This window comes from Lissotriton vulgaris, chromosome 5 (genome assembly GCF_964263255.1).
Source record: "Lissotriton vulgaris chromosome 5, aLisVul1.2, whole genome shotgun sequence".
Classification (NCBI taxonomy): Eukaryota; Metazoa; Chordata; class Amphibia; order Caudata; family Salamandridae; genus Lissotriton; species Lissotriton vulgaris.
The window spans coordinates 195969578-195987898 of NC_141693.1; the positions used below are offsets into that span (position 1 = coordinate 195969578).

At 44.2% G+C, this 18321-nt stretch overlaps 2 protein-coding genes across 2 annotated transcripts in view; one reads left to right on the top strand and one right to left on the bottom strand.

Annotated features, from left to right (window-relative positions):
* Positions 1–18321, top strand: part of DPP7 (dipeptidyl peptidase 7) — a 1540287-nt gene that overhangs the window by 741943 nt on the left and 780023 nt on the right. The gene's annotated exons all lie outside the window — the stretch shown is intronic.
* LOC147710463 (kelch-like protein 9) overlaps positions 7273–18321 on the bottom strand; it is a 256008-nt gene continuing 244959 nt past the window's right edge. The window contains exon 4 of the mRNA XM_086921149.1: positions 7273–10238. Coding sequence (XP_086777275.1) covers positions 9924–10238 — 315 coding nt within the window. The 3' untranslated portion in view covers positions 7273–9923. The remainder of the gene's footprint in view (positions 10239–18321) is intronic.

An 18321-nucleotide genomic window follows, 5' to 3' on the forward strand; every position in this document is an offset into this window, starting at 1 on the left:
GGGCAGCTAGGAACAAATAAGGAGACCCGAGCAGCAAGGGAGGTGCCGGCAATGCCGGAACAGACTCGGGGGCGTTCCCGGCGTCGCGTGACGTCGGCAAAAGCCAAAGAATCTCGGGAACGCCCCCGTGTCTGGTCCGGCATTGATGGACAGGCCCCTCGTCCAATGGCTAGGCTCCATTTATGGAGCTAGCCAATGGGACGGGGGGCGTGTTCCAGAGTGCCTTACTGTACTCAATAGATTTCTCTGGAGGAGGAGCCTAACGGCTCCGCCCCCCAGCGAAACCTAATGAATTAACAATTAATTCAAAATAAATACCAATAAATAAATTTACATATTTGATTCATTATAATTAAATTACTTCCCACCCTATTCCCATATAAACCCACAACCCGCTACAGAATTAAATCACGTAAAAATTAAATAACATAAAATTCATTAATTAAAATAAACTATAACATAAATACACACTTTTCACACATATAACATAAAAAACACTATAAAAAATTTGATATTATTACAAATTCGATAATTTTAAAAACCTATATTATATACTTCAATTTTTTGACTTTCTACATTTTTAACATTCAATATTACATTACTTACCTTAAAAACGATATTTTTGATGACTATATTCTGTCCATTCGATATTTTGTCTATCCTATATTTTGAAGTCGATATTTTGTCCATTCAATATTTTGAAGTCGATATTTTGTCTGTTTACCATCTGAAATCTCTTGGGTATCTTAATGTTGCAGTGTGGATGGGATGATAAATGTAGGAAATTGGGTTACTGGTTGAGGGAGGGTAAAACCTTGCTCAAGCAGCAACCACACTTTCTGTTAGGGTGAAATAACAATCATACCCCAAATTAACCTTAATACCAATCCTCTGATATATTGGTATAAAGCATTCAAGCTTAACTTAGAGGCAATGTGTGAAGTATTTTTGCAGCACTTCAAACAATAATAAAGTATAAAGAACCCCCTCCCTCCCCCCACCACCATTTTAGAAAAGTAAATTATTTATAATCAAAACAACAAAAAAACAATCAGTTGATCCGGAAAAATGCGCTGGCAAAGTTTACCTAAAAAAGCACCAACTTTGGTTATCTGGTTGCGCCAGACAGGGACAAAGTTCAAGCTGACTAAGATGGAAAGCAGGCCGGCTACTGGGACCAAGTTAGGCCGGCGAAGCAAAAGTACCTTAAATCCTGGTTGCATAGCAATGCGAAGTCTAGCTTTAAGGATGCATCTCACTGCAGATGCGATGTGATATCCTTGCGTACAGATGCGTCACCAGCGGGAGTTCTGAGGTAGCCTGGGGGCAATGTGATATCCGTGCGTGGAGATGCATTGTGCAGCGGCAGCTCTGGAAGGGTAGTGCATACCCTTTCTCACAATGTTCACCACACAAAGATCTGTAGTAACAGACCTCCAGTTCTGTAGAAAATGAAAAACGCGTCCTCACACAGGACAATTATGCTCTAGGAAGGTTCAGCCAGAGCTGCTTCCCTGTCACACCAGCTGAAGGGGCAGATGAGGAGGAGGAGGAGGAGGAGGAGACTTGCTGTCATCCAGCACCCCGCTGACCTCTGCTCTTTCCCCTGTAAGATCTATACAAGGGATTTGCCTGCTGTTTCTGTAGCTGTTGCTTGGCACGAAGGGACAAGTTTCTTCCAAAGTACACAACTTGCAGAAGTGTGCAAAGCTCTAGTCCTGAGATTGAAGTCGCAAAGACCTTTCTGTGGCTTTACTGTCCTTAAAGCGCTGCAACACCCAATCCACTCTAGCCCCAAACAGGCGAGATCCATTCAAGGGCAAATCCAGTAATGTTGCCTGGCCATCAGGGGAGAATCCTGATCCATGCAACCACGTTTGTTTCCTAGTAGCCACAGACGATCCCTTCGCTCTGGCTACTGAATCAGCCATGTCCAAACCAAATAGTATCACTTGGCGGGCAGCAGCTTGGGCATCCGACAACACCTCTGAGAATTGCCCTTGTAAGTCCTCTGGCAATTTCGGGACAATCTCCCTGGCTGAGTCCAGGATAGCATGAATGTAGCGACCCAAGAAGCACGGGCGTTTGAGGACTTGAGGGCCATACTCCTCGACGAGAACACCTTTCTTTGCTGATTGGTCCATGCGTTTTGACTCCCCCTCCGCAGCTGTAGATGGAAAGGAACCTATAGACTGCCTCGAAGAACACGAAGCCAGGACCACCAAGCTTTCTGGTGAAGGATGGATGGATGGAGAGAAAAGCAAGTTCCCCGGATCCACCTTGTACCTCCTTGACACAGTCCTGGAAACCACTGGAGTGGACATTGGCTTCTGCCAGACATTGAGAATGGGCCCGTCAACTCTTCACTGAGAGGAAGTTAAGGCTCTGAAATAGAGTAAGGAGAATGGAGCACCTCCTTCAGAATATTAGACCTCAGCTCCACTCTAGTTAGTTTGGGTTTAGAGCGAATCACAGTGCATAGACTGCACTGATCAACACCACAGAAAAGTTAAGAAATGCACTGAAGGGTGGAGGGTCAGCAGCTCTCATACTGCTAGACCTATATGTCGCATTTGACACGGTGTATCATGGAATATTGGTCCACCGTATGAATGCCATAGGGGTTAAAGGTAAAGCTGTTACTCTATTAACTTCCTTTCTATCAGAGAGATCTCAAACTCTGAATTCTGGGTCAGATTAAATCGTCACCCTTTACTTTTCCATGCGGGGTCCCAAATGGCTCTTCACTGAGCCCAAAACTTTTTAATATCTACGTTTCAAAACTTGCCTCTCTAAGTTTCATTTTAAATCCAACATCTTATGCTGATAACACCCAACTGGTTGTATCAGCTGTAGAAAATGATATCAACTACCCTCTAAGATTGCACGATTGCATGACCGCCCTAATCAACTGGGTGAGTAGACACTGCCTAAAATTGAACTTGAGTAAAACAGAGGTTATTCTGTTTGGCAATCTCTCCCCAGCATGTTCTCCTGCCAAGTTGCCGGACAGTTTGGGCTCACCTCCCACTCCGGCGACTAAAGCTAAAAATGTTGGATTTATTTTTAGGAATAGCTCTTATAGCTATTATTTGGATTAGCTCATATGAGGCCGAGGTGTCAAAAGTAGACTTCAACGATCAACTAATGCAAATTGATTACCACCATAAGACTCAGGAAAGTGAACTAGGGAGGAAGGAGTTTCCTTAACAGCACAGCGAGGCTGTGAAACTCTATCCCACTGTATCTCAGGACCATACCCGACCCTCTTGCTTTCAGAAGGGATCTTAAGTCCTGGATGTTTAGGAATCAGTAATACTTTAGCTTAGTAGCTCATGTCTCCGCAAGTACCAAGACACATATGAGTAGATGCACGCTATTAAAGTATATCACATAACAAGAGGCAACTCCAAGAGATCCACAGCCTTTCTGATCACAGTGTGATATGTGGTCACATCCTGTGTCGGAAAACCCTTTAGTGCTGAAAGCTCCCACTCTGGAGTGGTATCCAGGCCACCATCCTCTTGTAAAAACTCAAAGTCCGGGTCAGGAGCCACAATTTCTCATTCCTCAGCCCCTCCATGTTCGTCCTGGTACTCTTCTTCCTCCAACTGTGTTTGCGCCTCTCTCCGAGACCTTACGCTCGGAACCAGCATCCGCAGCTTCAGACGTGGTGCCGGTGGCTTCGGGATCGATGTCGAAGGGAGGACCACAGGAATAGGAGAGTCTAGGTCAAGTCTGCACCAGTTCAGAACCAGGCTGCACTGGGGGTGAACCATCTAGTGGAGATCGTCCCTCCAGAGACTGCAACACCGTCAAAAATCTCGGCGTCTGAAGAAGTCAACCCCTTGGATCCATAGACGTAAAAATCATGAGCGGTGCCTGGGGAAAGTGAGTTGGCAAACCTCCCAGGGAATATGTCAAAGAACCCATGGGGCCGACAGGCGTACCAGTATGGTTTGCTGCTCTGGTGAACAAGCAAAACGTCGCATTTTTAAAAAGCGACCAATCCGGTCCCGGAGCCTGGAAAGCATGATACATTGGATCCGGTACCACAGGCTCTGGAACCGCTCAGGAAGACACTAAGGGCCAGATGTAGGTAAATCCCATTTACCGATTTTAAAATACCGAATTCTACCGATTCGGTATTTCAAAATCGGTAAATGGGATGTAGGTGCCAACATCTGGATTTTTTACTGATACCTTGAAATTCGGTATTTACCGATTCGGTAAATACCGAATCGGAATTTGCTATTGAATCCTATGGGCCTTGAAGCCCATAGGATTCAATTCAAATACCGATTCGGTATTTACCGAATCGGTAAATACCGAATTTGTCAAGGGTGCAGGGGGTGTCACTTTGACACCCTCTAGCACCCCCAAAACGGGCATGTGTGCAATGTGGCACACAGACATGCCCCAAGGGCACGTCTGTCTGTTACATGGCACATGTGTACATGCACAGATGTGCATGTGCACAGGAATCGGTATTTTACCATGGATTTGTATTCCATAGTAAAATACCGATTCTGAAAGCCATGTGCCAATGGAAAATTGGCTACCCACATTGCATTTTCGGTAATTTTACAGAATCGGTAAATATTACCGAATCGGTAAATTTACCGATTCAGTAATGATAACGATTCGGTAAAATTACCGAATATGTGCCCCTACATCTCCATAGCCCTTTACCGATCGGAAACGGCCGAAAATCGGTATTTTCGGCCGATTCCGATCGGTAAAGGGCTACCTACATCTGGCCCTAAATTCGGCTCCGGTTGAGTGGTTGACTTCGGAAATGATTGAGGCGTGGCATCTCTCTGCGCCAGTAGAGTCAGTGCTCTCAGAGCTGGTGACTGGGTGGAGTCACCCCAATTGAATGAGTTTGAGAGATCTCATCCTTGCGATTACTTCGGGGACTCTGTGACACCGACGATGAAGTCGCATCCTTCGAAGAGCGACACCGAGAACCATGGCGCAGCTTCTTATTTTTTTTCTGAAGAACTCGAAGTGTGTGGAGAGGGCGACTTTGAGCAGGTCCTTGACCTCCTACGACCCCTCTTCTGCTTCTTGGCCTTGGCCACAAATAATTTGGCCTCCCTCGCCTTCAGCGCTTTAGGATTCATGCTCATGCTCGAAGTGCATGTCCCGACATAGTGGTCTGATGAAAGACACCATAAACAATCTTCATGGGGGTCAGTGATGGACATCTGGCTCCCAAATTCTGTGCATGGCTTGAATCCCGATTTTCACTGAGTAGTCATCCTCGATGGCTACAAAGTTGTGACAATCCGCAACCAAGAAATTCCCAGAAATAGAGAGCCTGTATAAAAACTGTGATACGTCGATGGCTGGAAAAAAAGGGAACTGATGTCCGCACGCTGACAAGGTCTTCTTATGGCTCAGACGATGTCACTCGGAGGCGCTTGACAAGCCATTACATTATGACATCTTCGTTGACCTGGGAAAGCTGAGGAGAAAAGTTTCTGTGGAAGGCTGCGCTGGGGATACGTCCAAGGGTGTATCCATCACAAAACGATTTTTCGCTCAGGACCCATCAGTGCTAAAGCCGGCCCTGCTTACAGAGGCACATGGTTAAAGTCATATAACTGCACTTTTGTAATTTTGCATAGTGACATCAGTAGGGCTCATGCCGTAGTTGTTCAAGGGGCTAACATTGGAATCAGCAGTGAGTCTTCTTTGGGCACCAGTGACGTCTGTACCAGCACCTGTATTGTTATTGCACCACTTCTTACAATGTTGAGTTTTGCATAATGCTGTGCTCCTCTGCTGTGCTTACAGAAGTTAGCAAAGTGGAACACTGATTTGCCTACTGAAGGATTTGTGATGGGTTCTGTAACTTTCAGTCCTAAAGTCCACCGTTACATACACCTCAGTATATGTACCGTATTGGCACTTGTATGCCACACATAAGATATATTCTGATATAGACTTCTAACTGTAGATTCCTCACCATACCATAGAATACTCCCCAGGCATCAGAGTGGATCTGGACAACTTTGAAGCAGTACCCCCCTTGCGTGCCGGAAGGAGGCTCCTGTGCTTCTGTGTCAACATCTTTTGTGCCAGATATGACATGTGCAAGCCTATATAAGCGCCACCCATGCACTTTGACATCAGTTTCTTTTTTTCCATGCCAGCAGACAAGGATCCGGAGCTGCCCTTGTTTCTTTGGGCCTTGTAGAGAATATCATCGACAGATGTCTTTCTCTGATCCCCAATTAGCCTGCCTTTGGTACCTGCGGTGAGTGCAGCCTAAGGCGATTCAGGGATAAGAGTTGAAGTTGGTTATTGCCAGTAGAAGTCACGTGGTCAGCCTTTTCCCAATCTCGGTCACTTTGAAGTCAGCATTTTGGTGGTACTCTAAGTTGATGAAGAAGCTGAAAAGGTGCAAGGTCAAAACTACTCTAAGACCTGTTTCTTGAGCTGTTCTCCTGCACTCTTTCCACCTTCTGCTCCGCGCCAGTTCTCCTTTCCCAGACCCTGTGTGACTCCTGCTCCACCTCGTGAGGCCATAAAGTGCTTATTTGTGCAAACAGGTCCCTCTGGAATGCAGTTGAGCGGTCTCCCAACTGTGACTCCCCTGGTTTGACCTCGGCCAGCCTCAGTTAGACCCTCTGGATCTGCATTCAGATGTATGCTGAGCCCGGCATAGATTTCGTAAAAAAACGGGGACCGTAAAATCCTGCTTCCGGGGCAATCCTTCAAAGTGGGCCGCAGTCCACTTTGAAGGATTTCCCCGGACGCTGAATTTTACGGTCCCCGTTTTTTTCAAGGAAATATCCTAGTCCTTGATCGTTGTACTAAACATCATTTTCATACATACTTGCTGTTATTTGAAGAACTGAGATTGCATGGCCATTAGAAATGACCCAGACCAGGGTTGAAGAGCTAGACGGGGTGATGCCGGAAATACTTACATGCCAGGTTATATGACGGATTTTATTAAATTACCCCCTACAATCTATGGTGCACCAATATATTCCAAAGGGGTTGATCACAACACTCAAGGACTATCAGATATGAATTCTCAGAATGAGTACTTAGCCAGGAAAATATCCATATGGCCTACTATTGTACCAACTTCTAAAATATATAAAGAGCAAGCCTTGAGAAAGTTACATAAAAAGTAACGAAACGTGTCGGCTGTCATCGGCTTTTGTTTGACTATCACGACCTGGAGGGCCCTAGGACTAGGACCCCCAACGTGGCCGCCACTTCCTGTCTTTTGTAGTGCCTAAAGATTGACCAAATTGTGCATCCAATGTGAATATCACATGTAATGGTGTGTCACTTGCATTGTTAACATCCTATGTACTGTCTTTGTATTTCTTGGAGTACAATGCCCAGAGTTTCTTGATGTCGGGTATCACAGAATTTTGAATTGAAATAATATTAAATGTATAAAGACAAATGTTTAATTTCATGATGTTCTTTTTTCTTTTCTTGAAATAACAATCATGACGTTCCTTTATGCATGAGCTAATTCTTGTCATACAATTATTTAGTACTGACCGTCTCGCATATACGAATTGATTCAATTGCAAATTGCATAACTGTAAATGTTAGGTGCCGAGGTATAACTAATCTTAAGTGATTTTTTTTTTATGGTTGTCCACAATGAAGCCTTGATTCACCCATTCCCTTCTAGCCTCCTTGCTGTGATGAAGGTACATCACGCTTGGCAACCACCATCGCATATGCCATAAAGCTCTCACATTTCAGCAAAGGTGTGGAGGGTGGGGGGCTCGTATAAATTATCGGATTGTGTTTTTAGATCCATGCAGACGTGCAGGAACTCAAAAAGGAATCCTACTGAGTTGTGCGCAGTATGTTGACATTAAAAGACATCTCCTGGAAAATGTCAAATATATGCCTTTATTTTTTTATCTGGGACATGGCTTTGCATTCTGACTGCAAGTGTCACCCCACCTATATGCACCACTTAAGGACGGGCCTTTCTAAAGTGTGTATATAGCCAACCAGTAGCACTTGACAGATTTATTAGAACAATTCAGAGATCAACATCTAATGCTAAAACATCCAGCAAAAACCTCATCTGTGCCTGCATATCTAAGATCCTATTCATTTACATGTATGTAGTCTGTTCAATAGCGTAGATGTGCACGCTCAATGAAAACAAGCATTGGAAAAGCCAATAGGTCCCACCTGTGCGAGATCTGTTGACTTTGTCAATGTTTTTTGTGCAAAATTGTACTGCAGCGCCAGCTTCAGTGCAGCATGGCTGAAAGTAAAAAAATTAATTTAAAAAAAACCGCTAAGAAGCGGTCAGTGCTGGCTGTCCTACAGCTTTATTTCTTTACTTTCATCCATGTTGCAACATGCTAAGAAACATTGGCAAAGTCAATTGATCTCACATAGGTGAGACCTGTTGGCTTTGCGGATGCTTGCTATAGGATGTGAAGTCTTGGTCATTTCCTTGGGCATCTCTTTCTTCATTTGTTACTCTTTCAGGCCACACGCTGATGTGCTGGGACCGGCTTGGTCTAGGCACAGTATGTTACAAAAAAACATTGCTGATTTATTTGTTGGAGGTGTATCAGAAAACAGACAAATGAAGGTGCTTGACTCCAGGCCTGGGGTACAACTCCTCTCATGTTCCCAAGCTCTCATGCACACAACATACTGCCTGTAGAACCGGTGGGCCCAGTAATGATGCAATGCATAGATTTACCCGGGAAAGTCAGCAGGCAGATCCAACCCCTGAGTTTCAGCTAACAGGACCTGTACCAGACTTTTGTATTCAGCTGTCATCGTTGGTAGTGTCATGACCGGGTTGTGAAGGTAATAGCCAAACATGTTAAAAGAAATACCGTTCTGTGTTAAACTTATGATATCCATCACACATCCTTTGGTGAGCAATATACAAAATTATTGTAGAACCCATGCCACAAGACTTGGGTCTCCCATATTAGAAAACATACCGGGTCTGCTACAATGATAAAATGAGAATCATATTCTCACATTACACTTCACTGAGAACAGGGGCTTTCAGCCCTACCGAGGGCTGCAGTGTGTCCCCACCTATTCACCCACAGCAATTCATATCACAGCTCAGCCATAGGGTGCACAACTGAGCAAGGTCAGTCATTCTTATACTCCCATTAGCACCCACCTATAACGAAACCAGTTTCTCACACCATTGACTCATTATCCCTCCAATACAGTCACCTCATTTGAAACACCAACGTAGGACTTCACAATATAACTAATCCTCTTACCAAACTACAAATTCGAAGAGGCTTCCATTTGCAACAACATTTTCCCTCTCCAAACCAACACTTACCCACCAACATGCGTAGATCACCGCTCACTCTGGGTCTGCTGTGTGTCTTGTGTTGCTTTACGTTGGCTGTTCTGTATGGGACCTAGAATTGTGTGTTTTGTAGGACCTTGAAGGTAATTCTCTCTGGTGCATGAGAATTAACTTCTTGAGATCTGCGTTACCCTAAGATTGCTTGTTCGCATTTACAATGTACCTATATTCAAGATACATTGTCCCATGAGGGACAGGTCTACTGCCTATAGACAATGACTAGTGGGCAGTTTGTCTTGGGAGACAGGCTTCTATCTACTTACTTGGATCTGAGTGATTTCAGGTATAACATCCACACATCTCTTCATGTTTATCGTATTGTGCGTTCACACCTATAGCACAACAGTCATTTCAATAAAGATTACATTAATCTAAAATAGTCCGGACCTGCTCGGTTTGCCAATATTTGTTTGTAAATAAAAGCTTAACTGTAGTTTTTTCCTAAAAACTGTAAATGACACCCAACAAAAAGGTTGTGTTCTTTCTGTTTGGTGTACTGTTGCATAAAAGCATGCTGTTTTTGTACTGTTAATAAAGACTTTTGTTGTTATTTTTGCTAGTGCTGTTAATGCCGCTTTTCCTTGCTCTGCAATTTTGAAAACACCAAGTGAGAAAGTTTTAAAGAGCAGGATGCATGATCCACTAAAGGCTCTGGCAGTGACCCTGCCCTCGTCCACGCCCTAGCTTCTGGATCGAACACAAACACCGATTCCTCCTTTTTCATTTGCCGTAGAGATCCACCTCCAATGATTAGTATTTTAGATTGCGTAGCACAAATGCTGAATTGGCTACAGTCAAAAGGGGAAGATTTCAGGATAGTCCACTGGTCAGACGTCGGACAGTAGTATTCTGCTTCGCTCACATGAATCCAGTCTTCATTCTAAAGAAAAAAATAGGAATAATTTAATTAAACTCTCAATATGCTTAATCTCTTTAGAGGCCCTTGCCCATTTGCACGCAACCCTTACCTCCCTTAAAATGTCCTCTAATGTGCCAGGGTTACTCTGCCTGTAAAATGTAGTTAATGTCTGACTAGCTCTGCATTTATTACGGTCCGGGAGAAGTGCTACGGAGGATATTTAATCACAAGTCAAGGTAACTATTGTATGGTCACCCATTGGTGTGATCATTCTAATTATTTGGAGGTCGCTTTGGACTGCAGGAGATGTGGGAGCCCCACTCAAATAATAAACACAATCCTTTATCACGATGCACCATACAAGTGATTAAACTAATCTGTGCCTAACCCTCTGGTAGCAGGCACAAAAACATTCGGGTTTTAACTTCGACACGATGTGTAAAATATTCAGGCAGCGCACAAACAATTATAAAGTGAAATGCAACAGGAAAAAAAATCTCATAACAAGTACATTTTAATAAAGAAAATGACACCAAAACAACAAAATCCAATCAGTAGAATTGGAGATACGACTTTAAAAGATTTTGGTGAAACTAGTGCCTAAAAGCACAAAGCGCTACTTGCGGTTATCTATCTCAAAAGTCTGGGGTAAGGTCACAAGCACAGGTTGACCATGATAGAGCACAGGTTGGATGCATGGACCAGGTCGTCCAGCTGAAGAGTTACCATCTGAGCCCAGCGTGAAGGATCCCTTTCACGTTGGCAGCGACCACGGGTAGGCTGTCTGTGCGAGGAGCAGGTAAAGCGCCATAGGCTGTCATTGCAGTAGTAAGAATAGCCAGTTGTAATTGGAGCTTCCCTTTTGTTAATCATTTCGGATCGTCGCTGTTGGCACAAAGTGCAGGTCTAGCGTTGCTAGTTGTTGTTGATGGTCACTGTCAGCGCGAAAAGCAGGTTCTGCTGGATCTCTGTATTGACTGTTGTTGCGGGCGGTCAAAATTCAGAGGAAAGAGGACACTTTGCGGATGAGCTCAAAACATCTGTATCTTCACGTTTTCTTCAGGATGAGTTCATATTGATGCCTGCCAAGGGTCCAGGACATGGGCAACACCTCTTAGGAGTCAGGACCCACACTAGTAGAGGCCTACAGCTGGACTCCAGCATGTCCATTTGGTGCTGGTCAGGTGGATCATTTGAAGGGAGCCTACAGGAAGCTGTTGTGTCCCTGTAGCTTACACAAGAGGTCAGTCAACTGACCCTTGAAGTCACTCTGGGGTGCCGGGTTTCAAGGCAAGCAGGTCCAATCCTTCTTGCAGTCAGCAGGGAAGTCCCCGTGTCTGACAGCAAGGCAATCCTTGTTCTGATTCCTCCACAATTCCAGGAGCCTTCTTAAGAGAGATCCATAGATGCCACATTTATACCTTTGTTTGGACGAATTCCCTGACCTACCCCTTCAATTGGTCTTGTCATTTGTTTCACTTCCCTTGGGTTTGGCTCCAAACTGTCTAGGGACACAAAGGCAAGGACAGGCCTGGTCTCAGGATCCTTTGTACGTGCTGCAGGTAGGGCCCTTTGAAATGTCATCAGGACTAGGCACAGCTCCTCCCTAGTCATCCAGTCTCTAAGACTCTCACACTCCACACCTAGCCTTTTTTGTATCAATGTCTGAAAGCAATACCAAACCCAAAACAGGAGAGCTATTCACAGTCACGTGACCCTGGACACAGAAAAGTATATTTAGTGGAGGCTGGAAAATGCAACTTTCTAAAAGTGTCATTTTCTGAATAGTAACTGAAAATCTGACTTTACCATTAAAGAAGATTTTAAATTACAGTTAATTTGAATGTAAATACAATATCTTTTATCTGTTCTCCGCCTGAAGTTAGCACTTAAGTGTAATAAGGTAACCTAGTGTTAGACTATAGGCGAGATAACTTTACATCAGTGATACATCAGTGAAAAACGTTCAGAGTTTTTCACTGCCAGGACATTTAAAACTTGAACCCACATAGCCTTCTTTGTTAATACCATGCACTCATCCCTATGAGTCATTATGGCCTACCTAAGGGGTGATTTATAAGCATTAAAAAGGAAGGTTTAGGCCTAGCAAGAGGTTTATTTTGCAAGGTTAAAACAGCAGTTTAAAACTGTACTACAGGGTCGGGCCACAGTGGTGGTCATACCAAAGCCAGGCAAACCCCCAGAGTAATGTGGGTCCTACCGCCCAATCTTGCTCTTAAATAGTGAAACTAAGATTTTAGCCACAGGACTACTGCCAATTATTACATAATTGATTCATAGGGACCAGTTGGGCTTCATGCCCAAACGAGCCACGCTCCTCAATCTCCGTAGACTAGCAAACTGTTTGGATACGGCTAAGGAGAGAGTTACTCCTCAGATGCTTCTGTTGCTAGATGTGGAGACGGCCTTTGACACTATCCACTGGCCATTCATGAGACAAGTGCTTCTAAAACTAGGCTTTGGACGTAACTTCTAGTCATGGTTGGACATACTGTACACAATCAATCAATCAATCAATCAAAGACATTTATAGAGCGCACTACTTACCCGTAGGGTCTCAAGGCGCTTAGGGGGGCGGGGGGGTGCCGTTACTGCTCGAACAGCCAGGTCTTGAGCTTCTTCCTGAAGGAGAGGTGGTCTTGGGTCAGGCGCAGGTCGGCCGGGAGGGAGTTCCAGGTCTTGGCGGCCAGGTAGGAGAAGGACCTTCCTCCTGTTGTCGCTCTACGGATGCGTGGGACGGCGGCGAGGGCGTGGCTGGCTGATCGGAGGTGGCGTTTGGGAGCGTAGAAGTTGATTCGGTTGTTGAGGTAGCTCGGGCCTTGATCGTGTAGGGCTTTGTGTGCGTGGGTGAGGAGACGGAAGGTGATTCTTTAGTTGACGGGGAGCCAATGCAGGTCTCTCAGGTGTCCGGAGATGTGGCTGTTTCGTGGGATGTCGAGGATGAGTCTGGCTGAGGTGTTCTGGATCCGCTGGAGTCTCTTCTGGAGCTTGGCGGTGGTTCCGGCGTAGAGGGCGTTGCCGTAGTCCAGTCGGCTGGTGACGAGGGCCTGGGTGACGGTCTTCCTGGTCTCCGTGGGGATCCACCAGAAGATCTTCCATAGCAAGAGTAAGGGTTAAAAGGGTTAAATCAGCGGGCTTCTCGATTCAGCGAGGGACTAGGCAGGGCTGCCCGCTATCCCCTCTGCTTTTTGCCCTTGTCCTAGAACCACTGGCATGCTTAATCAGAATGCATCCAAGGATAAAGGAGTTCCAAGATGTCGAGGGGCAGTTGACGGATGAACGAATCTCCCTTTATGCAGCCGATAATTTTCTCTACATATCCAGCCCTGATACAACACTCCCCCTAATATTTAACTTAGTTAAGGAATATGGTATACAGGCGGGATACAACATTAACCTGGGGAAGTCAAACCTATACCCAAACGGCAGCTCTGTGGGTGCACACTCCATACCGGAACACAGTCCCATTAATGAAGAAGGCTTTAAATACCTAGGACTAGATATCTCCACTAACGTGACAGACTGCCTCGCTCATAACATCCAGCAAGTCCTAGTGGAATTTCGCAAGGTTGTAGTTAGGTGGCAAGGCCTCCCCCTGACGCTACTTGGGAGGGCAGCCATGTATAAAATGCTACTCTACATCCTCTAAATTCAAAAGAGCCTTTATTTTGGTTTGATTCAACCATAAAAATACACATTTCATACTGTACGTGCATAAAACATTGGTGAAGTGTAATTACAAAAATAAAATTCCCTATCTACATTAGTTCCACAGAACTGTAATTCATTAATATATTAACATTCATTGATCCAAATAAGTTCTCATTCTAAAAGACATTTTTTTAAATTCTATTATTTGGAGGATACTATCACTGTGCAACAATTGTAAATATAAAAAGGCTGGTCGTATCTGAATAAAATGAAGTTTCTTTAAAAGAACAAACAGGTAGCGTTTACGCGGATATTCATAAAATCTACATAAAAACATAAAATGCAGCATATCCTGTGGAGACTTTCCGTCGCAGCCACAGGGTGCAGGAAGTTTATTAAAAGCATCTTTTTTTGGTCTTATAAGCAGATGATGGAACAAATTCAATCTAAATCTTGTTAACAAGAACTTTTCATGGGCACTAAATGTGCCGAGTAGGTAAGGCTCCATTGTCATACATGTTTTAACCATGATCTATTTCCTTACACTTGTTTTCTGTAACTCAGCACCCTCCCTCACGATCTTCCGTCGCAGAAGAAAAGACTGCTTAATTGCTTCAACATCCCCTTTTACAATTTCAGTCGGACGATCAAATAGTTCAGGGCGGCCCAGCTCACAGAAACTGGTTTTTAAATACTTCATATATGTCAAGAGAGAGGTAGGGAAAACAAGGACACTCTCTTAGTCCCCGGTTAAGTATTGAACAACAAGAAAAGAGAGGTCTGGTCAGTCATCAGGCTGCCAGGAGTATGGAGCAAGGAGATAAGTGGGTTTTTTTGTTTGTACACAGTCACTCTGATTGAGTAGGAAAGCCCTCACACACCGACCTGGTCAGTGTCATGCTTCATCATCGGGCCCCACCGAAGAGACCGAGTGCCTCTTCGGTGTGCTACGACGCCAGAAAGACTGCGGAGCTGGTGGTGTGGGGAGGACGTGATGTGAAAATTAGAAAATTAAAAGTGCCTAACAGGGTATCAAAAAAAGTTTTTTAATGAGTGATCCCTAAGACACGTGTGGTTGGTTTTATGTGTCTGAATTTACGTGCCAAGGTTATTACGAGTTGGGATAAATTCAGCTAAATACCACGCATTTAAAATTAATCAGTCAACATGTTTCTGCCGTACTTGTGGTATGTATTCACCAAGGCATTCTTCAGGATTATACCCCGGCGGTATGGACACTCTAATAGTCCACCCTGACCTGGGGGCGTGAAAGTGAAAAAGAAAAAAGGGTGAAAAAGTGCTTAAAAATTAGAAGAGCAATTGCTCATTCTAAAAAAAAACCAAATTCAGGGGTGTGTCAGCACGTCGGGGTCCGGTTTAGAGGCTTCTTGCAGGTTTAGAAGCGGATTGCGAACGCTGAGGGCGATGTGCCAGGCGCGCTCCAATCCTCCTCCCGAGACCCATGGTGCTAGTAGCGCCTCATTTTAAAGTGCTGACACACCCCTGAATTTGGGTTTTTTTTAGAATGAGCAATTGCTCTTCTAATTTTTAAGCACTTTTTCACCCTTTTTTCTTTTTCACTTTCACGCCCCCAGGTCAGGGTGGACTATTAGAGTGTCCATACCGCCGGGGTATAGTCCTGAAGAATGCCTTGGTGAATACATACCACAAGTACGGCAGAAACATGTTGACTGATTAATTTTAAATGCGTGGTATTTAGCTGAATTTATCCCAACTCGTAATAACCTTGGCACGTAAATTCAGACACATAAAACCACCCACACGTGTCTTAGGGATCACTCATTAAAAAACTTTTTTTGATACCCTGTTAGGCACTTTTAATTTTCTAATTTTCACATCACGTCCTCCCCACACGACCAGCTCCGCAGTCTTTCTGGCGTCGTAGCACACCGAAGAGGCACTCGGTCTCTTCGGTGGGGCCCGATGATGAAGCATGACACTGACCAGGTCGGTGTGTGAGGGCTTTCCTACTCAATCAGAGTGACTGTGTACAAACAAAAAAACCCACTTATCTCCTTGCTCCATACTCCTGGCAGCCTTTTAAATACTTCAGCCATGGGGTACCTTGTGCCTTATCATGAGAAATGAAGTCTTTTACAATCAGGTGTGTTAAGGGGATGTCTCGGCTCAGCCACAGTTTCAACCAGCAGGTCAATGGGCATAGTGAGAGAATATCGCTCAAATATTCTACTCCTAACTCCTCATGAACTGCAAAGTTGGAAGTGGCGGCCGGGACACACAAGAGGCGTTTTAAAAATGCATTTTCTGCAATCTGTAATTGTTCACAAGCCATATAACCCCATAGTTCACTACCATAGACTGCAGTTGCTACTGATTTAGCATCATATAATTTCATCATTGCAAGCGTTGGCTTTTTCTCTAATTTTAAAGCAAAATTAAAAATAGAAGCATTTACCCTAACCACATCACATCTTTTCTTTGCAAGTTGTGGACCCCATGACAGCTTAGAATCAAAAAGAACTCCTAGATAAGAGAATGTATTAGAAAATGGAATTACTTCATTATCTAGTTTGAATGTATAATGTCTTTTTGGTCGATTACCAACTTGCATAATGGATGATTTTGAGTTATTAACCAGCAGATCTCTTTCTTCCATAAACTGTTTAAAAGCATTGACTAACGATTGGAGACCTTTTTCAGTTCTAGATATTAAAACCGCGTCATCTGCGTATAAAAGAACGGGAATACTCCTTCTCCCCACCCTAGGACAATCAGCTTTCACCTCCTGCAAAACGTTTTCAAGTTCATGTATATAAAAGTTAAAAAGGAAAGGGGCTAGTATGCAACCTTGGCACACACCCTTCCCAGTTCTAAAATTCTCAGTTACGCACAGCTCTTGGGAATACCTGACATTCGAACTTGTGTTACTATGTAGATCTACAAGAAAGTTAACAATCCCACTGTCCACTCCCTTCTCCCTCATGGAACCCCAGAGCCTTCCCCTGTTCACACAGTCGAAGGCTGAGGATAGGTCCATGAAGGCTAGGTGGACTGTGCCTTTTTGGGCAATACAGTATTTGCTGAGTATTGAGAAAAGGTTTATACATTGTGTTATGGTTGATCGGCCACTGCAGAACCCATACTGTGAGATAGACATGAGGTTATTGTCCATCACCCAGTCCGAAAGTCTCTGCAGTACAATTCTCCCCACTATTTTAGCCATGGAATTAATTAGGGAGATAGGCCTATAACAGAGTGGGCTGTCCCTATCCCCCTTTTTAAAAATCGGGACAATGGTGGAAACCCCCCAGGAAAATGGGCACCCGATTCTAGCGGCTGCATTGATAACAGCTTCAACAATTGGTGCCCAAAACTTGGGATCAGATTTAAAAAGGTCAGGGGGTATCCTGTCAGGTCCAGGCGCTTTACCAGCTGTAAGCCCCTCTATCCCTACCATTACCTCTCCTCTATTTACTCTGAAGGAGGTTGGCCCAATATCGGGCTCAGTGTTCGCAATATTGTCCACCGTGCCGCCGTATAGTTGTTTAAAGTGTACTACCCACTCCTCCTTAGTTATGACACTTTCTAGTCCCTCTCCTGGATCTTGCACCAGGAATGGTTTCTTGACTACTGCCCAGAATCTAGAACTATTTTTCAGGGTTTGTGGATCCAAGATCTCATTCCACGCCTCGTTCCTCAAAGATTCTTTACGAGTGGCAGTGGCTAGTTTAAACTCTTTGCGACACCCTTTGACTATCTCCTTGTTTCGGGGGTTTGCTGCCAGGGCAGATCTCAGGTTACGCGCAGCTTTAGAGCATTCCTGATTAAACCAACGCGGTCCCTCTTTCCCAGACTTCTTTGCTGGGACTGTCATTAAGATAGAAACTTTGTCTGTTAGACATTGAAATGCAGACAGGACCTGCATTGGATTAGAGTCATCCTGAGTGCAGCTAATAATTTCATCACTACAGGTATCTTTGATGTTTTTATATATGAGGTCAGGAGTACACATGGCCCATTTTAGGCGGCGTCTTCCATCCGTTGTCATTACCCTGCCCATAGACAGACTGCAACTTGTATTAACCTGATCACTAAATTCATTATTTTCAATAGTGAATGAATCTGCAAAAAACTGCATTGGCAAAGTTAATAACATATAATCTATAAATGTCCCTTTCCCATGTCCTTTGAAAGTTGGAGTATCAAAGCGCTTCATGGGATCACACAGTGCCATTGTTAATGTAAGATCATGGTCATTTAACAAGTCATTAAAGGAGTCCCCCTCCAATGTATGTTCCAAGTGTAGGCCTTCTTGTCTACCACAATGGATTTCCTGAAGATTTTTCATTAGAGGGTCCCCGCAGGGGTGAACATTAAAATCACCCATGATCATTAGGTTATGTGAGCAGTCCTTCATTGATGAGCTAACATAGTCATTTAAAGTTTTTAG